The 24,646-nt window shown below is 43.2% G+C and overlaps 3 protein-coding genes across 3 annotated transcripts in view; 1 reads left to right on the top strand and 2 right to left on the bottom strand.

Annotated features, from left to right (window-relative positions):
- Nucleotides 1–7,191, top strand: part of LOC106606479 (TNF receptor-associated protein 1) — a 16,724-nt gene extending 9,533 nt beyond the window's left edge. Inside the window, exons 15-18 of the mRNA XM_082972849.1 lie at nt 2,023–2,108; nt 5,325–5,470; nt 5,663–5,735; nt 6,169–7,191. Of these exons, the coding sequence (XP_082828975.1) occupies nt 2,023–2,108; nt 5,325–5,470; nt 5,663–5,735; nt 6,169–6,270 (407 nt within the window). The 3' untranslated portion in view covers nt 6,271–7,191. The remainder of the gene's footprint in view (nt 1–2,022; nt 2,109–5,324; nt 5,471–5,662; nt 5,736–6,168) is intronic.
- A 2,010-nt stretch (nt 7,192–9,201) lies between these two features.
- On the bottom strand, nt 9,202–15,253 carry LOC106606485 (MAPK regulated corepressor interacting protein 2). Its single transcript, XM_014202713.3, has 5 exons — nt 14,728–15,253; nt 14,333–14,399; nt 12,549–12,691; nt 10,589–10,705; nt 9,202–9,686 (listed from the first exon to the last, which is right to left on the bottom strand). Exons 1-5 carry the CDS (start codon nt 14,780–14,782, stop codon nt 9,616–9,618), a joined length of 453 nt encoding a protein of 150 aa, XP_014058188.1. The 5' UTR covers nt 14,783–15,253; the 3' UTR covers nt 9,202–9,615.
- A 470-nt stretch (nt 15,254–15,723) lies between these two features.
- LOC106606508 (glycerophosphodiester phosphodiesterase 1-like) lies at nt 15,724–22,866 on the bottom strand. Its single transcript, XM_014202764.3, has 6 exons — nt 22,606–22,866; nt 21,939–22,114; nt 21,362–21,467; nt 17,261–17,353; nt 16,646–16,857; nt 15,724–16,258 (listed from the first exon to the last, which is right to left on the bottom strand). Exons 1-6 carry the CDS (start codon nt 22,864–22,866, stop codon nt 16,204–16,206), a joined length of 903 nt encoding a protein of 300 aa, XP_014058239.1. The 3' UTR covers nt 15,724–16,203.
- Between the last annotated feature and the right edge of the window lie 1,780 nt (nt 22,867–24,646).

The raw sequence follows: 24,646 nt of genomic DNA, 5'->3' as shown, positions 1-24,646 counted from the left end.
ATATATGGATTTTTCCCGCTTTCTATTTTTTCTCTCTCCAAAAAAACACATTCTGTGACGTGCTCAGTTTTTTGGCGGCATGAAGCTTTCTTTAGACCAATGAAATTGCCGAACGGGTTAAGGTCAAACAACTTTTTTGTTTACTGTTTAGATTAAATCGAGCGCTCTCAAACTTCCCATCATTCTGATTACGGTAGTCATTTTGTCACCCTCATCATGGCAAAGACACGGAGAAATGCATATGATGCAGCTTTCAAATTGAAGGCGATTGATCTGGCTGTTGGAAAAGGAAATAGAGCTGCTGCACGGGAGCTTGGTCTTAATGAGTCGATGATAAGACGTTGGAAACAGCAGCGTGAGGAATTGACTCAGTGCAAAAAGACAACTAAAGCTTACTGCTAATGTTTTATTTTTTGTTACAAGCCGTGTTTCGTTAAAGCCTATTTATTTTTGTTACAAGCCGTGTTTCGTTAAAGCCTATTTATTTTTGTTACAAGCCGTGTTTCGTTAAAGCCTATTTATTTTTGTTACAAGCCGTGTTTCGTTAAAGCCTATTTATTTTTGTTACAAGCCGTGTTTCGTTAAAGCCTGTGTAAAGTTCATTTGTTTCATTGTACCGGTAGGCACCTGCGGCTTATAGACATGTGCGGCTTATTTATGTTCAAAATAATATATATTTTTAAATTCAGTGGGTGCGGCTTATATTCAGGTGCGCCCAATAGTCCGGAAATTACGGTACTCCTGGATGCAACCGCATTGTCAGATTTTAAAATAGCTTTATGGAGAAAGCTAATTTTTCAATATTCTGAGTACATAGCTCAGCCATCACAGCGAGCTATACAGACACCCGCCAAGTTCGGGGCAACCTAAACTCAGAATAAGTATTAGAAATATTCTCTTACCTTTGCTGATCTTCGTCAGAATGCACTCCCAGGACTGCTACTTCCACAAGAAATGTTGTTTTTGTTCGAAATAATACAAATTTATGTCCAAGTACCTCCGTTTTGTTTGTGCGTTCAGAGCACTATCCAAAGGCAAAACGCGCGAGCGTGGTACCAGAGACGAAAAGTCAAAATGTTCCATTACCGTACTTAGAAGCATGTCAAACGCTGTTTAAAATCAATCTTTATGGTATTTTTTACGTAAAATTGCGATAATATTCCAACCGGACAATAGCGTATTCATTGAAGGAGAAAAATAAGGAACGGCGCAGTTGCGGGACCGAGCATATCCAATCTCTTTGTCCCCAGGCAGTCCACTCAGTAACTGAGCTCCTATTATCTGCCCAGTAACAGGAGAAAGCTGAAACAACTTTCTGAAGGCTTTTGACAGCCAATGGAAGCCTTAGGGAGTGCAACGTAACCCCACAGATACTGTAGTTTCGAAAGGGACTAGAAAGAACTACAATTCTCAGATCCTCCACTTCCTGGATGACTTTGTCTCAGGTTTTTGCCTGCCATATGAGTTCTGTTATACTCAGACACCATTCAAACAGTTTTAGAAACTTCAGTGTGTTTTCTATCCAAATCTACCAATTATATGCATATTCTAGTTTCTAACCTGTTTAAATTGGGTACATTTTTCATCCGGCCGTGAAAATACTGCCCCCTAGCCCAGACAGGTTAAGAACAAATTCTTATTTTCAATGACGGCCTAGGGAACGGTGGGTTAACTGCCTTGTTCAGGGGCAGAACGACAGATTTTTACCTTGTCAGCTCGGGGATTCGATCTTGCAACCTTTCGGTTACTAGTCCAACGCTCTGACCACTAGGCTACCTGCCACCTTTATCCCCAACAAGTGACTTTCATGAAAACATATCTCTGGTGGGAAAATGCACAGGTTTTTATGCAGATTTTTTTTTTTTTATAATCCCATGAAAATCTGTCGCCAATTGGATAGGAGACGAAGTGAAGTTTGCCTCTTAGCCTCCAACCACAGAGCTAATCTAGGAGTTAACCTAGCTTCAGACAGTAATATGAAGTACTCTAAAACTAACTCAGTGCTCTCTCCTGTGTCTATAGCCTCTGAGCGTCTGACAGAGGAGCAGGCTGAGGACCTGATCTCCTGGATGAGGAACAATCTGGGAAACAGAGTCACCAACATCAAGGTACTGTTACCCTACCATCACTATCTACACTAGTCTACCAACATCAGGGTACTGTTACCCTACCATCACTATCTACACTAGTCTACCAACATCAAGGTACTGTTACCCTACCATCACTATCTACACTAGTCTACCAACATCAGGGTACTGTTACCCTACCATCACTATCTACACTAGTCTACCAACATCAGGGTACTGTTACCCTACCATCACTATCTACACTAGTCTACCAACATCAGGGTACTGTTACCCTACCATCACTATCTACACTAGTCTACCAACATCAGGGTACTGTTACCCTACCATCACTATCTACACTAGTCTACCAACATCAGGGTACTGTTACCCTACCATCACTATCTACACTAGTCTACCAACATCAGGGTACTGTTACCCTACCATCACTATCTACACTAGTCTACCAACATCAAGGTACTGTTACCCTACCATCACTATCTACACTAGTCTACCAACATCAGGGTACTGTTACCCTACCATCACTATCTACACTAGTCTACCAACATCAAGGTACTGTTACCCTACCATCACTATCTACACTAGTCTACCAACATCAGGGTACTGTTACCCTACCATCACTATCTACACTAGTCTACCAACATCAAGGTACTGTTACCCTACCATCACTATCTACACTAGTCTACCAACATCAGGGTACTGTTACCCTACCATCACTATCTACACTAGTCTACCAACATCAGGGTACTGTTACCCTACCATCACTATCTACACTAGTCTACCAACATCAGGGTACTGTTACCCTACCATCACTATCTACACTAGTCTACCAACATCAGGGTACTGTTACCCTACCATCACTATCTACACTAGTCTACCAACATCAAGGTACTGTTACCCTACCATCACTATCTACACTAGTCACCAACATCAGGGTACTGTTACCCTACCATCACTATCTACACTAGTCTACCAACATCAGGGTACTGTTACCCTACCATCACTATCTACACTAGTCTACCAACATCAGGGTACTGTTACCCTACCATCACTATCTACACTAGTCTACCAACATCAGGGTACTGTTACCCTACCATCACTATCTACACTAGTCTACCAACATCAAGGTACTGTTACCCTACCATCACTATCTACACTAGTCACCAACATCAGGGTACTGTTACCCTACCATCACTATCTACACTAGTCTACCAACATCAGGGTACTGTTACCCTACCATCACTATCTACACTAGTCTACCAACATCAGGGTACTGTTACCCTACCATCACTATCTACACTAGTCTACCAACATCAGGGTACTGTTACCCTACCATCACTATCTACACTAGTCTACCAACATCAGGGTACTGTTACCCTACCATCACTATCTACACTAGTCTACCAACATCAGGGTACTGTTACCCTACCATCACTATCTACACTAGTCTACCAACATCAGGGTACTGTTACCCTACCATCACTATCTACACTAGTCTACCAACATCAGGGTACTGTTACCCTACCATCACTATCTACACTAGTCTACCAACATCAGGGTACTGTTACCCTACCATCACTATCTACACTAGTCTACCAACATCAGGGTACTGTTACCCTACCATCACTATCTACACTAGTCTACCAACATCAGGGTACTGTTACCCTACCATCACTATCTACACTAGTCTACCAACATCAGAGGTACTGTTACCCTACCATCACTATCTACACTAGTCTACCAACATCAGGGTACTGTTACCCTACCATCACTATCTACACTAGTCTACCAACATCAGGGTACTGTTACCCTACCATCACTATCTACACTAGTCACCAACATCAGGGTACTGTTACCCCTACCATCACTAATCTACACTAGGTCTACCAACATCAGGGTACTGTTACCCTACCATCACTATCTACACTAGTCTACCAACATCAAGGTACTGTTACCCTACCATCACTATCTACACTAGTCACCAACATCAGGGTACTGTTACCCTACCATCACTATCTACACTAGTCTACCAACATCAAGGTACTGTTACCCTACCATCACTATCTACACTAGTCTACCAACATCAGGGTACTGTTACCCTACCATCACTATCTACACTAGTCTACCAACATCAGGGTACTGTTACCCTACCATCACTATCTACACTAGTCTACCAACATCAGGGTACTGTTACCCTACCATCACTATCTACACTAGTCTACCAACATCAGGGTACTGTTACCCTACCATCACTATCTACACTAGTCTACCAACATCAGGGTACTGTTACCCTACCATCACTATCTACACTAGTCTACCAACATCAGGGTACTGTTACCCTACCATCACTATCTACACTAGTCTACCAACATCAGGGTACTGTTACCCTACCATCACTATCTACACTAGTCTACCAACATCAGGGTACTGTTACCCTACCATCACTATCTACACTAGTCTACCAACATCAGGGTACTGTTACCCTACCATCACTATCTACACTAGTCTACCAACATCAGGGTACTGTTACCCTACCATCACTATCTACACTAGTCTACCAACATCAGGGTACTGTTACCCTACCATCACTATCTACACTAGTCACCAACATCAGGGTACTGTTACCCTACCATCACTATCTACACTAGTCTACCAACATCAGGGTACTGTTACCCTACCATCACTATCTACACTAGTCTACCAACATCAGGGTACTGTTACCCTACCATCACTATCTACACTAGTCTACCAACATCAGGGTACTGTTACCCTACCATCACTATCTACACTAGTCACCAACATCAGGGTACTGTTACCCTACCATCACTATCTACACTAGTCTACCAACATCAGGGTACTGTTACCCTACCATCACTATCTACACTAGTCTACCAACATCAGGGTACTGTTACCCTACCATCACTATCTACACTAGTCTACCAACATCAAGGTACTGTTACCCTACCATCACTATCTACACTAGTCTACCAACATCAAGGTACTGTTACCCTACCATCACTATCTACACTAGTCTACCTGTACCATGATCACTATAACCCAGTAGGGAATGGTCCAGGGCCTCTTCCGTGGTCTTGTGTGACTGACTTGATCCAGCCTATATATACAGTAACTACTGGCTAACTGGACTTTGATACTGTATGTAAGAATCAGTCAATTTGTAAGGTTTACTTTGTTTGTCTGTGACTGCTCATTCTTCACCTTTGACCCCCTGACCTCCAGGTGACCCCTCGTCTGGACACCCACCCAGCCATGATCACGGTGCTGGAGATGGGTGCCGCACGCCACTTCCTGCGTACCCAGCAGATGGCCCGCAGCACAGAGGAGAGGGCCCAGATACTACAGCCCACCCTGGAGATCAACGCTGGGTACAGGGGGGGGGGGGGGGGGATCTCTAAATCAAGGCGTTTTATGTGCAAATCCATAAATTTTAAATTTTATTTGTCACATGCACAAGTGAAATGCTTAACTTGTAAGCCCTTCCCAACAACGCAGTATTCAATGTCAAAATAGTATTGTGTTGATTTGTGCTTGTCTCCTGCTCTCCCTTTCCTCTGTAGTCATGACCTCATCAAGAAGATGCACTCACTGAAGGAGTCCGACTCTGCACTCGCACAACTGCTGCTAGAGCAGGTAGATCACACTGTCCTGGATCACGCTGTCCTGGATCACGCTGTCCTGGATCACGCTGTCCTGGATCACGCTGTCCTGGATCACACTCCTTACACTTTGGGGTCTGAAGGTGTAAATGGAATGGGCCCAAACCCTGGCTGAGACCATTCCATTTACAATGTAATTTCAGTTTACTTCCTGAATTGTACTGAATTGAAATGGAATTTACTCTCAACACTGGTTGAGAGACAAACATTATCAGCATTTTTAAAAACATGGTAGTTAGATTCTCTGGAAATGGGACTCTCTGAGCTTAATGGAAATCTGTTTCACTCTCATACCTGTTGTGTTCCGACTCCTAGATGTCAAACTAAGATGAAGCCTTTAGACGGTGGTATTATATCTGTCTTGCATGTGTCTCTAACCCGTGCCCCTTCTGATCCTTGACCTCAAGATCTACGACAACGCCATGATCGCAGCGGGCCTCAACGACGATCCCCGACCCATGATTGCCCGCCTCAACGACCTGCTGACCAGAGCGCTGGAGAAACACTGAGACGCAGAGACGTCACGGCCGTCACCTGTAGGGCCTATAGACACTACAGTCACTGCCTGGTTCAACTCCCCATCTCCGCAACCCTCCTACTGGTCAGGTCACTGTAGGCCCTACATAGACATGTGACCTGGCTCTACATGCTGCAGATACTACCCCCATCAACAACACACTGCTCTGGTGGCCTTTCCACATTCAGGCCTGCCCATCTATACCCCAGAAAAGTCCCTTCAATACCAACGGACTGTTCGAGGAGAGCAGGGAGGCTTTGGCCTGCTCTGAGACCTGAAAATGGAGTAGACGGACACGACTCAAGCTGTGGATTTGTGTGTTGCTCCGACTCTCCAGCAGTGGTTATTCATGTTGTGTGTGTGATGACCGAGATATTTATAAGACTGTGCCATGAGCAGAGTGGAAACCCCAGATCTGAAGAATGGGTTAGGGCTTTGTAAAGGAAGTCTTATTGACATTGGGACTGGTGTAATAATTGTACACATTTCCATGACCATACTTCCTACATGACCGTTCAATACAATGTTACTGTTGGCTCTATTTCTTCCTCTTTTACTTTTTGTCATCTTGATTCAGGTTCCTATTTTCCTCCCAGCTGTTCCTCAGATATGATGGTTGGCAATCCCAATATTTGAGCCATAGATTCCTGTCCTTCAGAGAAGAATACTGAAACTGACTGTAAAGACTCATTTTACAATTAGATGTGTTGCTGGGAGAGATTTGTACAAGTTGTATATTACCATCTGTATGTGGAATTTGACATGTCTTAATTCAGTGCTCAAATTATCCACCCAATATTTTTTTTTGTACCTGTTAACAATGGCTGACATCGAAGAATGAGCGCTTCTAATACCCAGATTGTAATGATGATACTGATGTATTGTGAATAAAACACATTTACTGAACCCTGTGGATTGACCCCCCGTTTATATCTGGTGCTAACATGTGTAATGCGTCCTGTAGGCACACGGTCTAGCTGGATGTCTCATGTAAACAGATCTGGATTAGGCAACCATTTAAGGCTGGGATTCAATCCATTCCGTATTATAGCACAATATTTTACAGGTAATTTCTGATTGAGTCAATCTGCAGAGATTACCGTAAATGCGATATCCGTGGACGTAGAGGAAAATGCCTTTAAAAGCTGAATTGGTGGCTGTCCAGCCTGCTGCTCTATGGAGTGAATGTATCTAAAAAATATCACACTCAAATAAGTGGGACCAGGAAAAATAAGACATTTTAATACCATGTGTAGATGAGGCAAAGCATCATCAGATAGTGATGGGATCTCCACCCTTGCCGAAGCACTTTCTCAAAAAATGCTTCGGCAAGATTAAAACCTGTGACAGCTCTTTTTGTAATCCATCCACCTGACAGGTGTAGCATATCAAGAGGCTGATTAAACAGCATGATCAATACACAGATGCACCTTGTGCTGGGAACACAATTCCACAGATGTCTCAAGTTTTGAGGGAGTGTGCAACTGGCATGGTGACTGCAGCAATATCCACCAGAGCATGAAATGTTCAGTTCTCTACCATAAACTGTCTCCAATGTCGTTTTATATATTTTGGCAGTACGTGTGACCAGCCTCACAACCGCAGACCACGAGTAACCACGCCAGACCAGGACCTCCACATCTGGCTTTTTCACCTGCGGGATTGTCTGAGGGGAGGAGTATTTCTGTCTGTAATAAAGCCCTTCTGTGGGGACAAACTCATTTTGATTGGCTGGGCCTGGCTGCCAAGTGGGTGGGCCTATGGCTGCACTACTGCTCAGTTATGTGAAATCCATAGATTAGGGCCTAATGAATGTATTTCTTATATGAACTGTAACTCAGTCAAATCTTTTAAATTGTTGCATGTTGCGTTTATATTTTGGTTCAGTGTAGATTAGAAATGTGATTAGTTAAGAATGTTGGGTAAGGTTGGAAAACAAGTCGCTACCAGGATTTGAACTGGTAACCTTGCGAGTCACAACCTGCATTTAACACCCTCCATCCACATCCAACCTACCTTCTTAAAAGCATTTATTTTATCTGACCTTCATCTGTAAACTGGTCATGGCTAGAAGGGATCCAGCTTTTGTCAGAATTTACTTGTCGTTGCAGGTTTAGGAGAATTAGGTTAAGAAAAGGGTTAGGGTTAGCTCAAATTCAAAAAATAAATACAACAAAATTACTTTTGACAAAAGCTGGATCCCGTATAAACATGACCCTGTAAACTCCATCCACTGACATGCCACTCTACACACTGAGCTTTCATCCAACCAATCAACTTAGTTCTGCCTTTGAGGCAGAGCTTCTCTGAGTACAAAATTGTGGCCAGGGCCACCTTGTTGCCAAATGTTGTCGAACGTTGCAGATAGAAATATCATTAATTGAGCTGATGTGATTCCTTAGTCTACATGTCAGAGGCATGTTTGTTCTACATAGATAGCCCATTTATATATGAACCCAAAACATTGGGTCCTGCTGAACGTGACCCATGATTCATGTCAGCTTTCTATTGTCTAGTGCTGCTCTGTAATGAGCCTTGTATTGAATCCTGCCCTGAATGATAAACTCCTGTGCAGAATTCCAAGGCTCTTTCTCAATTATTCTTTCCTCAGTTCTTTGTGTCCTCTCTCCTCGCCTAATTTAACACCCTCCAGCCTCCCTCCCTGACCCTTGAACCAACTCCAGCCTCCCTCCCTGACCCTCCAATGCTAAATTGTAATTATTTTGCCACTATGGCCTATTTATTGCCTTACCTCCCTAATCTTACTACATTTGCACACACTGTACATAGATTTTTCTATTGTGCTATTGACTGTACGTTTGTTTATGTGTAACTCTGTTGTTTGACACCCTGTGTAGAGCTATGGCATTGCAAGCCACATCCAACCTCCAATTTAGTGAAAAATAAATCTCACCACGGCACGTCTTGAAAACACATCTTTACTGCGTTTTTAAAGTAGTACAGACATTTTGACATCTTAGCCCACAGTGTTGGGCTTGAGAGATGGAGAATAACCAAAAATTCAAGACTTGTATCTTCCGGGTAGCTGCTCAAGCGGACAGCGTTGGTTGGTTAGTGTTGGTTGTACTGTTTCTGTTAAAAAGGTTAAATAGTTCAGGTGAGAGGGTTGCCATGGCTACGTCCTCGCCAGCGTCCCAGCGCTGCTCTCGAGTAATGCCCATCGCCATCCCATATTTCCACACCTCTAGAGAAGACCCACACCTGTTACCAGGTGCACTAGGCTCCAACCTGGTTAAACCCCCCTCTCACCCCGACCTCCAGGCCCCTCCATAAGGCCCTCTCCCCTGGCCGCTAGGGCCCCAGGTGGTGGGGCCCATCAGGACTGGTTGTCAATGTTGGCCAGGAAGCGCTGGGCCCACCACTCATCCAGATCGATGGGAACAAAGTCTGGGGACGGGGAAAAGGAGGGAGTTAGAGGAGGCCTCAAACATTGGGTTATGGTGCGGCAGCATTAACAAGTGGACCTCAACTTTGTTGTAGGGTGATGATGTGAACCAAGGTCAGAAGCACATTATTGGAACTGGTCAAACATAGATGGTGATTATATTTTAGAAAACTAAAGTAAGAATTCAGTGGTGAAATGACTTAAGGTCCAATGCAGCTGTTTTTATCTCAATATTAAACAATTTCTGGGTAACAATTAAGTACCTTACTGTGACTGTTTTCAATTAAAATGGTCGAAGAGAAACAAAAATAGGTTCTTAGCAAAGAGCAATTTCACAAGGAAGAATTTTGCTCGGACTGTCTGGGAGTGGTCTGAGTGGAGAGGGGAAAACTGAAAACCAGCTGTTATTGGCAGAGAAGTTTGGAACTCTCTTTCTTATTGGTCTATTAACTAATCTACCAGCTGGTGTTGTCACCAGGCAGGCCAAAACAGGCAGTCTTTTCTCATAATTTCAACTGCACTGGGCCTTTAAGACCATGAACAATGACAACTCAGAGGTCATATCAGAACCTTCCAAATGTTCCCCAATATGACTTTCCCAAAACGCCTATTCTCATTGCTAAGAATGAAGACATGATGACTGACACAACCCTACATCACACTGGTTTATGTGGTGGCAGTGCTGTGACAGCCCTAACACACACACAGATGTGACCTGCTGTCCAGGTGACCAAAAGAAGGTGCATCTTTCCATTGGGTGTGAAAATCAGGGGGGTACGGACAGAGGAAGTGGTTTAGTGTCAAGGAAATGTGATGAGGGGGAGAGAATGGAGAACAGATTACAGTGAATGAGTGTTTAAGGGATGAGACTGAAGGAGGAAGGTGGACTCAGGTCAGGACTCACTCTTCATGGCTGGGCTGGGGCTGGTGTCTGAATACTGCACTGGTCCCTGAGCACTGGCACTTCCTGTCTCGTCACTGGCTCCTCCCTCCTCCGCCTGCTGCACTACCTCCTGCCAGGCTGCAACAGCAACACACAGACACAACCTGGATACATGCAGCCTTCAGTAGAATTGAATGTAGGTTCCTTGGGTTTTCTTAGAAATCTATAGATTGTTCTTAGACATGCTTTAGTTTAACATCGCGAATACTACCAGGAGAAACAAAGAAAACAACAATATGAAAGCAGACAGTCATATAGTTGAAATTGGTTAACATAAAATGGGGGGAAACTCACCCTAAGAGTCAGTCAGGCTAAAACATTTTGCAGCTTAAAATGTGTAAAAAGGAAATAACCTTTGAACAAAAGTAGTCCTGCCACGTCACACACACAGTGTAAGGTCCAGTTGGGTGAATTTTACAAAGCATGCCGCGTTTGAAACTTCATTTTAAATAATGCACTCTGTCATGTGGATTTATGAGCGTTCAGTCCACTGGCTCTAATGACCAATATTATCTCACTAGTCCAAATGTTTCAAGTACTAATGTAATAAAATACTAAGTCAAAATGAACCCGTATTGGGGAATGAATGACTGCATAAATTAACCAATGAATGATGAAGGCAAGTTTGCGTTACTATCATTTTACTTAAACATGCTCATAGTGAAGGCAAGATGGAGCTACCATATTAATGAGCCAATCAGATCTATGACAGGCACCTTTCACCATATGGACCTTCACATGACTTACAAGTGTTGAACCAACATGTTGTTTTTTAATGTTACAAGTAACTGGGTGTAACTGTAGTGGCCTAAAATGTGTATTTACTGGTTAATGATCCTGTAAAACTGGTTGCAATCCTCATTTGTAGAACCTCTCTGTAGAAAGCCTAGTAAGAGAAGGGCCTACTTTTTGTCCTTGTCCACTCTGACCAAGGTTATGTAGTTAATGTGCTGCCATTGCAAACTTTCAGTTGGAACGACCTAGTGTGTCACATGGGCAAGGGAGAAATGACTTAACAGGTTACACATGCTGTTTGGCTGGGTAGGTATTTCACATATTTCTAGAAGCCATTGTGTACTACCTTCGTTGGAGGCAGAGTAGATAACTTGACAGACAGACAGACAGACAGACAGACAGACAGACAGACAGACAGACAGACAGACAGACAGACAGACAGACAGACAGGATGGTGCTGGCAGAGGGCTTCAATTTGGGTGTGAGGGTAGTGGAATTCCAGCCAGCTCCCTGAGCTGTGTGCCTGCTATCACTGGTATCAGTGTCAGTGCAGCTGTGTTGCTGAGCCTGGGAGGGAAGACAATCTCCTGGTCCAACCCTGACCCTCACCCTGCCTGTAGTTGGGTGGGAGAACACTGGGAGGGAGGACTAACTCCTGGTCCAACCCTGACCCCCACCCTGCCTGTAGTTGGGTGGGAGAACACTGGGAGGGAGGACTAACTCCTGGTCCAGCCCTGACCCTCACCCTGCCTGTAGTTGGGTGGGAGAACACTGGGAGGGAGGACTAACTCCTGGTCCAACCCTGACCCCCACCCTGCCTGTAGTTGGGTGGGAGAACACTGGGAGGGAGGGGTAGAGGAGAAGTCCTACTGTCACCTCTAAAGGGACACTAGACAGAAAGGAGATGATTTGGAGACTACTCAGACTGTAGATGAGTTGAATAATAATAGTATGGTAATATTATGTTTACCATGGTCAACATTCATCATGTTGAAAGAGAAACACACATTCTTTGTAAAGTGGGTTGTAGGGGCAAGATCAGATCCCAGAGGCCCATTGTCCATTGAAGTCCTCAGTCACAACCATATTAAGTGTACTCGTGAGTGTATTGTAAAAGTAAAATTGCCAAGGTTTGAGGGGCTTGGTCCATTCTAGAAATTGTATTTCTAGGGTCTCACTCCTTTACCTTCATAGATAAACTTGACATTCTCCTGGTGTGCAGAAGTGAAGCCCTCCTTGGGCTGGAGGTCCACCTGTAGAAGAGCTACTGGGGTGTTGTGGTACTTCTTCCCATTCAGGCGGTTAAACACTATCTTGGGTGCAGGAGAGCTGCAGGACAAAAAAAGATGGGCTTAAACATGAAAAACTTTTTGATTTATTTTAAGTGTACACACAATATACCTATAGACCTGTAGTAAATATGACATGATGAAATGGTCTCTAAATAGAGTTTCTTAGGCATGTTTGCTACTGTAGTTAAGGGTCATAAATTACTCAGACTCTACTCTCTCTCTCTCTCAATCATTCATTCATGACAAATAAATTAAAATGTATGCTTCACTCAGAGCAAGGACTAGCTAGATAGGAAGTCAGCCACCTGAACCACATCGGTTACCATACCTTCGAACACAGTAAGGTTTCTATGGTGATAATGAAAGCCCACATGATAAGAATGCAGTATTTTTATTTTATTTATTTGACCTTTATTTAACAGTATGGAGGATGCCATGATGGATATGTTGCAGATTGTGCTTCTCTCAACTCTACTAGATCAGGACCAAATTAGTGAAATATTGCTAAAGATATGATAAACGCCTTATTGTTGCTGTTTATTTGAAACGGGTTATCTTGAAACGTAGTAAACGTGTGAGTAGACAGCAGAGAGCAACTACCAAGAGCTAGCATGTTGCTCAGCTAGCATGTTGCTCAACTAACATGTTGCTCAGCCAGCATGTTGCTCAGCTAGCATGTTGCTCAACTAGCATGTTGCTCAGCCAGCATGTTGCTCAGCTAGCATGTTGCTCAACTAGCATGTTGCTCAGCTAGCATGTTGCTCAGCCAGCATGTTGCTCAACTAGCATGTTGCTCAGCCAGCATGTTGCTCAACTAGCATGTTGCTCAGCCAGCATGTTGCTCAACTAGCATGTTGCTCAGCCAGCATGTTGCTCAGCCAGCATGTTGCTCAACTAGCATGTTGCTCAGCCAGCATGTTGCTCAACTAGCATGTTGCTCAGCCAGCATGTTGCTCAACTAGCATGTTGCTCAGCCAGCATGTTGCTCAGCCAGCATGTTGCTCAACTAGCATGTTGCTCAGCCAGCATGTTGCTCAGCCAGCATGTTGCTCAACTAGCATGTTGCTCAGCCAGCATGTTGCTCAGCCAGCATGTTGCTCAACTAGCATGTTGCTCAGCCAGCATGTTGCTCAACTAGCATGTTGCTCAGCCAGCATGTTGCTCAGCTAGCATGTTGCTCAGCCAGCATGTTGCTCAGCCAGCATGTTGCTCAACTAGCATGTTGCTCAGCCAGCATGTTGCTCAGCCAGCATGTTGCTCAACTAGCATGTTGCTCAGCCAGCATGTTGCTCAGCTAGCATGCAAGTGTTGGGACTCGACAGTGACAACAAACGCTCGTGAGTAACCTTGCTTCCCACACACAAGGTCGTTTCACGCCCCTGTTCAATGACATAAAGGCAGGTGGATGTGGTTTGGAAAAGACCCACAACAGTGTGCCTTATGATAGAATGTGCCCCATGGAATGTAGTGTTTATAGCGAGCTTGCTACTATTACACGCCAATACAGGCGATCGCGCTACAACAATGTTGTAAGATGTGAATTTCTGAAACTTTAATGCTTCACGGGCTGCAGGTGAAGCTATGCCAAACATCATTACAGTACAATAATAACAGTGACACTGCGATTATATCCTAATAACACTGTTAAACCTATGTACAATGCAATAATAGTACTTACTCTGGTATAGACCACGGCGTTTGTTTGTGCTTGAAGTCATTTATTTTGTCAATCTGCTGCGTTTGACCTGATATTAAAAAAGGGAATAGATATCAACATTGTATTGAAAAGGAAAGCGATATCAACATGTTAAGTTAACCACTGAAAACACTGAATGTATGTTACTGCCTCTGAATGAAGCCCCTATAATGGATTGGCATCAACATTGGCACACATGCGTAAACCATGCGCAAATATACACTCGCGCCACACTGTAAATGTTAACATGTAACAAGGCATGTATCTAACCTCAGAATTACAATGTATCAGCACTTTGATGACAGTGTGAGCGAGAGGTCACTGGCACTTTGTTACAAAAGTGTCTGAATCGGTCTCCTAGAATCCACCACACTCACCTGTTCGTCGCTGTGTAACAAGTTTGCTGGGACCTCTTGTAATTGTGTACATCATGTGCAAAATCCTAGTGAACTTCAGTATGGCACTTTGAAGTGTCCAATAGACTTTCAAAGGCCGGTTATGTCAGAGGCAAATTGGGTATAGGCACAGTTTATGATTGATAAAATCTTTACAATATTTCCTCTCGTGTAATTCCTCGACGCATCCACGATTAAAAAAAACAGGTCCGTGTTTTTCCTGTTACATTGGGCAAATTCCGTTTCAAAATTATCTCTGCATTTCAACTACTAGAATCTTCTGCGCTGCGAACGACTGGTGGGAACTTTTGGGATAATCTACCGCGGAACAACATAACCATGAATCAAGCTCCTCTTTTTCGCTATTCAATCATTCTAGTTGAAAACGGAGCTCAGAACAAACCATTATAGATTGCTACGTTCTCCTGAGGCCCTGTGGTACGAGCTGGTCGCCTTGCATCCAGTGTGAAGAAGTAGCTAACTTTGGTCCTTGGGGCTGTCCGAGTCGGTACAATGTCAGATCTGATGAAACATGAGCTGTCATTGAGCTGCAAAGACACTCAACCAACGCAGCGCATAAATGTTGACATCGCAACACGCCTCCCTCTGTCTTTTAAAGCGACAGAGACCACCTGACTGTATGGCAGAGGACAGGTCTGAAGATAAGGGTACAGCATTGCCACTGTCATCAACGTTGCTCTCATATATGAACAAAACAACAATAAGGTGTACCCCCATCATGTATACACAGTGACCATACAATACAATCACATATCCACTAGAATACTCACTATTCAGCACCAATCTGCATGTAAATTAGGACAGGGGATATTTATTTATCCAATATTTACAGTGGGCCTGCCGTAGTCACAATAAATAACACGGTTTCATAAAGGATACATGTACATCATGTTTTCATTAAGAAATCAAAGATACATGTCAACAAAGAGAGTTGTGTTTTGTACCATTGTTATATCAGTGTCATACTGTTAATACAATATTAATGAATGTAGCCTAATCTCCTAATGCACAGATTTGTATTAAGATGAACAATTCAACATGGCAAATTAGCAAATTGTCTGCATTTAGTGGTGTGATGATTGGTCCAAGAGAGTATTTCTGAGATTATGGCGGTATTGCTGGTATTGTATAGTTGTCAAATGAGGGTTGACATTGTATGATCTTGTTTGAGCGTTTGCAGTAAAAACTATTCTGGTTAAAACGGGCAACCTGAACTAGAAAATGATCTGCTATGCAGCTATATTGGATGTGTACTGTCCTGTACATTCATACTCCATATTGATATTCCCTATGATAGTGAGGTCTGAGTCCTTGTACAACTACATGTTATTGTTAGGTAGAACTCTAGAACTGTGTGTCAGTCAGCAGTGAGGCTCACAGTCTTCCCTCAGGCTGTCAGTGATATAGCTGATCTTCAGGACATCTTGGTAGTACTGTTTATCCACAGCCCACCACCTCCACCCCTCGCTCTGCCCAGTACTGGACATAGTCCCTGTAGAGAGGGATAGATGAGGGGAGTGGAGACATGTTGGCTCAGTGGTCAGGGTATCATGTTTGTTTTAATATTTCAACAAACATCAATAGATTATATGAATACAGACAGTATATGTTATCTGACAATAGGATACAATTGTCTCAATTTTGATCTTCCTCTGATATTAACACGCAATGATGTGTGATTCAATCCATGGTCATGTTCATTAGGGCACACTTTATATAGCAAAACGTTTTGCAACGGAAAACAAAAATGAGAGTTTCCTATTGAGAAAGTCCAGGTAGTCTCCCCAGTTTCAGAGTGTTTTATTCAATTTTCTCCCTAATGAACACAACCCATGTAACAAACTCAGTAGGCCGAGCCACGACTGTTAATATTACTCACAGGGAGATGAAGTCCTTCTGCATGAGGATGGCTGAGACGCCACACAGGTTCCACAACAGGTGATGGTGGGCCCAGTCCAGCAGCACATCCAGAACTCCCAGCCAATAGTTCGTCCACGCTGACATGGAACAGGGTGTTCCATCGCCATAGCGACTGAGGCTCCAGGGCCGGTGGGTCAGGGCCGTGACCACCCCAGGGTCCGCCTGACGCATCTGGAGGAGTTGACCGATGAGGAGGTCAGAGGTGGTGTTATGGTTATGACGACACTGATAACAGTCTTGTAATAACACATCCATACAGTGTGTAACAAGCCTAGCCTGGACCCAGACCTGTTTGACAATGGTTGTTTCCAAACATGACAATGACCGTAGGAGTTGGCAAAACAGTACAAACAGACCTGGGACCAGACTGGTGCTAAACTACACACTATAGGAAAAACACTACTATAATGGAACAGAAGACGACTAAATGTGCACATGGATGTCTCAACTCATATTTACAGTTTAATTTGAAGTTTTTGTGCATATAGTTGGGCTATGTTGTGTGTTACTGAGTTGAAATGTTGTTTTCGAACAAACATAAATCTCAAATGACCAGAGATGTTACAAAGGTTACCTTGTAGATAACTTTAGGTTGAAAGGAGCAGACAATGCTGGAGTTGTAGAGAACAGGGTGTTTGTGATACATCTCCCCTAGGGCTGCAGCTGCCTGGTGGAGAGGAGGGAACATCTACAGTACTTACTGTCAAACTACATGCAGTGTAACACAAGTACATGTGAGTGGCAGGTGGCATAGTAACCAAAAGGTCACTGGTTTGAATTCCAGAGTCGACAAGGTGACAAATCTGCCGATGTACCATTGAGCAAGGCACTTAGCCCTAATTTGCTCCAGGCGCACCGTACTACTATGGCTGACCCTGTAAAATAACACATTTTACTGCACCTATCCTTTGTATGTGACAATACAACATGATATATCAGGACTACTATTTGAGAAGGTCCGGTCACACAAATTTCCTCTGTGGCAAAGGTCCGGATTGATATTGTCTTTATTGGACCCAACCCCCACCTCGCGACCTCAATGTTTCACACCCCTCTTGTTAGCGGAAAGAAAATATTGCCGTTTTAAAGTACATTTTCTGCACTTCTACACATTTTTCGATGTCACCTGAGTGTGTCAAAAAAAATCTAAATGGGGGCCCAGTGGAAGTAAAGGCTCCTGGGCACAACCTGGCCATGATAGCTACAAGATCAAGATAGCCTAACTTACCTACCTAGCTAACATGGGCTTGTTGATCAACTGGACATTTCTGAAAGGTTATAAATAGCTCTCAGATCTGTCAGTGAATGACATAACAAGAGGAAAACTAGCCATGCACCACATTTCTAAATTGCACCTTGTGTGTTCTAATATTACAACACTCAATTGAAAGCCAGTTGAAAGCCAGAGTGTATTCACCGCATTGTGGGTTCAGATCTGGACCACGCCTGTTGAGTATGGCTGTGATATATGATGATCTTATTGTCAACAAGTGGCATCTTATTTAAGGCCCAGAGGAGTGAAAATTCAGTTTTCCTGTGTTTTATCATATTGTTCAACATCTGATGAAACGAACACTGTAAAAGTGTGAAATAATGTGAAAAGTGTTTATTCCTGATCGTTGCTGGTTGAAAATACAATCTACACAAGACCTTCTAATCAGCAGGTTTGCATGGGCGGGAGTTTCGCCTTTCCATGGTGACGACATCATGCGGTAAATTGGTTAATAGACCAATAGCAAAGAGAGTTCCTAACCTCTGCGAATAATAGCTAATTTTCCATTTCCCCCTCCGAACTCAGACCACGCCAAGACAGTCCTAGCACATTTTTTGATTGAGAAATATTTTTGGGCAAAAAATATATTTTGGTAAATTTTAATGGAAATCTATTACAGTCAGGTACTTATTTGTTACCCAGAAATTATTTGATATTGATATGAAAATGGTTGCATTGGGACTCTCTGTTATTATCTATGCATAGTCACTTTAATAACTCTACCTACATGTACATATTACCTCAATTACCTCAACACCGGTGCCCCTGCACTTTGACACATTGACTCTGTACCGGTACCCCCTGTATATAGCACCGCTATTGTTATTTACTGCTGCTCTTTAATTATTTGTTCTTCTTATCTTACTTTTTTCTTTAGGTATTTTCTTAAAACTGCATTGTTGGTTAAGGGCTTGTAAGTAAGCATTTAACTGTTGTATTCGGTGCATGTGACAAATAAAATCTGATTTGATTTAATACTATGAAACACTAAAGGGCGGTTTCTTGGACACAGACGAAGCCTAGTCCTGGACTAAAAAAGATCAATGGAGAATCTCTATTAAAAATCATTTTTATTCCAGGATTAGGCTTAATCTGTATCTGGGAAACTGCTCCAAGAGTATTTAATTGTCTTTTTGACTGCTTTGGTCCTCCATATATAATGAGGTCTGTAGGGGACTTTGGCGAATCTAACGCTTACAAAACTGTCAATATGGGGAAGGTGGAAGGATAGTGAGTCACATTGAGCCACAGTCTTCCCAGTGGCTTAGTTGGTAGAGCATGGTGTTTGCAACGCCAGTATGGTGTGTGCAACGCCAGGGTTGTGGGTTCGATTCCCATGGGGGGCCAGTACAAAAAAAAATTATAATAATAAAATGCATGAAATGAAATGTATGCATTCACTACTGTAAATCGCTCTGGATAAGAGTGTCTGCTAAATGACTAAAATGTAATGTAAATGTAAGGAGGGTTGAATTCCTCTCAGAACCACTGTCTGGGGCAGCTGTGAGATTCTTTATGACCTGTCTCTGTAGTAGGGATGTTACTACCTTAAACAGCTGGATTTTAACATGCCTTAATCTCCCTATACACTCAGTTTACTACCATTTCACCTTACAGTGATGTGGTTGTCATTCAAAGTGCTGCTGGAGTGTGTATAGCGGTGTTCCCTAACCCTGGTCCAACAGTACACCTTGGGAAAACCTGGTGTATACTGTCATGACATTGTCCTCTTTGGGTACAGTGAGCACAGTTGACCCCCTGCACCATCCCCCTACTTCTGCACCATCTCCCTCTGTCTCCTACACCCAGGCTGCTGTGGTCAGAAGGGGTCGTAAATTCCTAAGAAAATGTCCCACCTCATGGCCACAGTATAAGACAGGGTGCTTTCATGGAGAGACAAAGGAATTCTTCCACCTCAGAGGACTGGAGAACCGAATGACATTTATGTTCTGGAGAAGGTATAAAAGATCGGTGAAGAATTCAGCTACGAACTGGTCCATTTGGTACAATTTTGTGAAACTCATGAGAGACAATACAGCCACATTACCATGGCTCTGTTTATATAATAGCCTCAGTTGTGAGACTTATATCTAATGGTTGTATAAAATGAATGAATAAGGATGGAACTGTTTGTGAAATTGTGTAAATGTGACTTTGGACTGTTTAATGAAGAAAACTAAAATTCCCTTTGGAGTCTTAACTAAGTCCTTGGCACGCCCCCAGGGACACAGACAGGACCTGGCATCATGAGACAGCCTTTTTCTGTATTCCGAATATAACCCCCACCCAGGGTTTCTATCAGGAGACCAGCTTACCTCGAGAACAAGAGGGCCAAGGTTTGACCATGCATCCCTTGTTCTGAACTTTAACCATACCACGTGGTTAAACTCTTAGAATATTGATACCGACAGAATAATAACACATCTTTGATATTAATCTAGTCTGCAGCTAGGAATTCGGTATCATTGAACGCGAAGACCGACGAAACATCCGTCCTATAACGACATTAATGAATGTCACTTTGAAATATCCATTCTAACCGAGAGAGAGAGAGAACGCGAGGACAAAACTCTCCAACAGAACCGAACTTTTCAACAAAGATCCCGACGACACACTGAGCGTAAATATATGTATTGATTGCAATTGTTCCCAAATGAGTGAGCGTTCTTGTGCAAAGGATTAGCATATCAATTGTTATAATTATCAACTCTTTTGTCTAACAAGCCGCCATGCCGGTTTAGCCCACTAGGGCACATTCTCCTATCATTTCCTTGTAACCATATCTGTTTGTTATGCATTTCTGTGAATTACTTAGTAAATAAATGATTTTAAGACAATTGATGTAGGGATGACTCATAGTGAAGACTGGGTTCGTGCAGATAACCAACAATTTACAACGTTTGGAATGAGACTGGCGTGAGGTAAATAACACATCATCAATCAGAAGATTAAGTGATCAGATATTAAAATATCTGAAAGTTATATTAGGAAAATTATAACTTTGTAATCTGAATATTTTCCTTGGTGCCCCGACCTCCTAGTTAATTACAGTTACACGATTAATCAGTTTAATCACGTAATAATAATCACAGAGAATTATTTGCTAAACATGTCTTCCGTTTTAATGATGCCAAAGACACGACAATACTGTAGTGAAGTCTTAAGTCCTAAATCTTTATAACAAGGATTCTACCTGCCTAGAGAGGGCCCTGTCCAGAAACAACCCCTATAGCCTACCTACTAGACACCTAGAAAGAACTGAGGATTGGAAGTGTAAGCAATATGGTAAACAGTCAGAAGACAAGATGGAGCCATCACCATATTGCTTAAAGCTATATCCAATCCCCTCAGATCTCCAGTTGTATCTAGGAAGTAGGGGCTGTTCCTAGACAGGGCCAATACCTTATCAGGTTGATCTTTGACATCAAAGAAGATGGTCAGCTGGTGGTTGATGCATTCCTCCACCGCCTCCTGAAGCGTTGGCACCCTCTCCCCCTTGAACTTCTCTCTGGAGACACACAAAGGCCAGCGGGGACACACAAACGTTTGTACTGCTGCTATATTTGAGACGCCACCAATAGGTCTATATCTGGCCTCGTACCATTCACAGTTCACACTCCCCACTAGTGTATTTTGAGTCATCTTGACTCTGTCCTGCTTGAAGTCCAACTGAACTCACCAATCACACATGGGGCCATGTTTACTAAGCGTTTGCACCAGGTACTGACTCTACCAGTGTTTCCTGGCAGAAGCACCAACTTGTGTTCTTTTTAGATCTGCTAACACTCAAGGCGTAACATTCAGGTCAGGGTCATGTTCATTAGGCTATACAACTGAAAATGTTTTGCAACAGAAAACAAAAACAAGCATTTCATATTGGTCCCTCCCTGTTTCAGTCCATTTTATGCCTAATGAGTATGACCCAGGAGTTCGATGCTTTTGGACCAGGCCCTAACCTCCCCTCCCCTGCCAAGCCCACCTGAGCCTGTGTTTGCCTGTGGCGTCCAGCGTCCTGAGCTCTGCCAGTCTCAGTGTGCCCACCGCTCCCATCCCGTTGGTGGTGCGGTCCACCGTCTCATCGTGCATCAGCACCGCCACTCCATCTGCAGTGAAGTCCAAGTCCAGCTCCACCCCTGTGGCTCCATTCCTGCTGGCCTAGAGGATGGGAGAGGAGGATGAAGCAGGGGGAGGAGGAAGGGATGGAGAGGTGTGTGGAGAAAGACGGGAGAGATATAGATCTGAAATGGATAGATAGGGGAGACGGAGCAGCAGGCTATAAAACCAACTGGGATTGTACTGATCTAGTAGGCCTAGACATTAGCCAAAATATGTTTCAAATTAAAGAATAGATACAAAAAATTATGTTCCAGACATTCTAAACTATAACTAACCATGGCAAAATAAGTTAACAGACTCTCCCTCTGCATGGATTTTGGCCAACATTTATTAAACTCCCTGATAATATGAAACAAAGTCACAGTAAAGACAAGGGACGTCATATGCCTTTCATCGGCCTCTGCTCACTTCACCTGCTGCACCTAAATCAAATCCTTATGGCCTAGTAAGCCTACTCATCATTTTATTTGCAGCTACAGCATTAAGTAGGCCAGACAGGGTGGATAACTGATACTTTGTCCTTGATTCACCTCTCGGATCGCTGCAATGGTGTTCTCCGGAGCATCGTGTCCCCCTGCCCGGTGCGCAACCACGGGGACGCCGGCGCTCGCAAGGCCAGTGGGCCGCAGCACCTGACTTGCCTGGTCAGCCGGCACTTGTGGGAACCGAAACATCACGATAAAGACGTAAATGGATGCGGTGACGGCTGATGCTCCAATCGCGCTCCTGGTCCCGAATAGAACCAGCAGAAATACCGCTGAGAAATAAACTTCGTCTCCAATTTGTAACATTGTTTAGAAGCGTTGATTAAAATGTCTCCAATGATAAAATCAATACACTGTCACAGTTCTCAAACCTCATATATTTGATCGATCTACTTGATCACCGAATGATAGTTCCTTGCTGGTGTGAGATTCCAAGTTGAGACCGAGATGCATGCGCTTAGGTAACTACCAGACACAGCAAAAAAAAACTAAAGAGTTCAATTATGCATCATTCCAGACACAGCCGACTCACTGCTTCAGCTTCACAAAATAAAAACACACCATATTACATTGCGATCGGATGTTGCAGAATCCGACATTTAAAAGGAGAGAGCATCACGGTTTCTAGTTCATAGTACACGCCGATCTAGAGGTCGTTGCTATGGAGTAGAGACAAGTGAGGGACCACGCTCACACTGTACTCGAGATAGCTGCAGTCCGAGCCATAGAAATACAATAAAATAGAATGACAGAAATATAATATATTTCTATGGCTAGAGCCATAGTGGAGAGTTTCTGACTGTGGCTATGCACTCATCTATAGATACTGAACATTACACTGAGTGGCCAGGTTATTAGGTACACCACCCTGTTCACAAAAACGGTTCACTCCTACAGACGAGTCATGTGGCCGTGGTATATAAACAGTGACGACCCGTTTATTCAGGGTAGGTGCACATTTTTAGCCCCCGCTAAAAAAAAATATATATATATAAAATTATAGATGCACCTAAGCGCATGCATCTATTTTGCCATTAATACTTGTCACATATCAGTTTTCAAACAATGTAATATATACTGCTCAAAAAAATAAAGGGAACACTTAAACAACACATCCTAGATCTGAATGAAAGAAATAATCTTATTAAATTCTTTTTTCTTTACATAGTTGAATGTGCTGACAACAAAATCACACAAAAATAATCAATGGAAATCCAATTTATCAACCCATGGAGGTCTGGATTTGGAGTCACACTAAAGATTAAAGTGGAAAACCACACTACAGGCTGATCCAACTTTGATGTAATGTTCCTAAAACAAGTCAAAATGAGGCTCAGTAGTGTGTGTGGCCTCCACGTACCTGTATGACCTCCCTACAACGCCTGGGCATGCTCCTGATGAGGTGGCGGATGGTCTCCTGAGGGATCTCCTCCTAGACCTGGACTAAAGCATCCGCCAACTCCTGGACAGTCTGTGGTGCAACGTGGCGTTGGTGGATGGAGCGAGACATGATGTCTTTTTTCCATCTACGTAACATTGCAAAAATCAGAAACTTTCTGTCCAAAAATGATGCAGAAAAATGAATCCATGCTTTTGTTACTTCTAGGCTGGACTACTGCAATGCTCTACTTTCCGGCTACCCGGATAAAGCACTAAACAAACTTCAGTTAGTGCTAAATACGGCTGCTAGAATCCTGACTAGAACCCAAAAATTTGATCATATTACTCCAGTGCTAGCCTCCCTACACTGGCTTCCTGTTAAGGCAAGGGCTGATTTCAAGGTTTTACTGCTAACCTACAAAGCATTACATGGGCTTGCTCCTACCTATCTTTCCGATTTGGTCCTGCCGTACATACCTACACGTACGCTACGGTCACAAGACGCAGGCCTCCTAATTGTCCCTAGAATTTCTAAGCAAACGGCTGGAGGTAGGGCTTTCTCCTATAGAGCTCCATTTTTATGGAATGGTCTGCCTACCAATGTGAGAGACGCAGACTCAGTCTCAACCTTTAAGTCTTTACTGAAGACTTATCTCTTCAGTAGGTCCTATGATTAAGTATAGTCTGGCCCAGGAGTGTGAAGGTG

Source organism: Salmo salar, chromosome 03 (assembly GCF_965601325.2).
Source record: "Salmo salar chromosome 03, fSalSal1, whole genome shotgun sequence".
In the NCBI taxonomy this organism is placed as follows: Eukaryota; Metazoa; Chordata; class Actinopteri; order Salmoniformes; family Salmonidae; genus Salmo; species Salmo salar.
This window is presented reverse-complemented; position numbering and strand designations above follow the sequence as displayed.

What these genes read in the sequence shown, in the direction of transcription:
- LOC106606508 (XM_014202764.3), bottom strand. Translation starts at nt 22,866, where the DNA reads ATGTTACAAATTGGAGACGAAGTTTATTTCTCAGCGGTATTTCTGCTG. An exon ending in TCAAAGATCAACCTGATAAG is followed by an intron (nt 17,354 to 21,361) that starts GTATTGGCCCTG and finishes CCTCTCCACCAG; the next exon opens with GCAGCTGCAGCCCTAGGGGA. An exon ending in CAGAAGGACTTCATCTCCCT is followed by an intron (nt 16,259 to 16,645) that starts GTGAGTAATATT and finishes CCCTCTCTACAG; the next exon opens with GGACTATGTCCAGTACTGGG.
- LOC106606485 (XM_014202713.3), bottom strand. Translation starts at nt 14,782, where the DNA reads ATGATGTACACAATTACAAGAGGTCCCAGCAAACTTGTTACACAGCGA. An exon ending in TGTTACACAGCGACGAACAG is followed by an intron (nt 14,400 to 14,727) that starts GTGAGTGTGGTG and finishes TTTTAATATCAG; the next exon opens with GTCAAACGCAGCAGATTGAC. An exon ending in ACGCCGTGGTCTATACCAGA is followed by an intron (nt 12,692 to 14,332) that starts GTAAGTACTATT and finishes TTTGTCCTGCAG; the next exon opens with CTCTCCTGCACCCAAGATAG.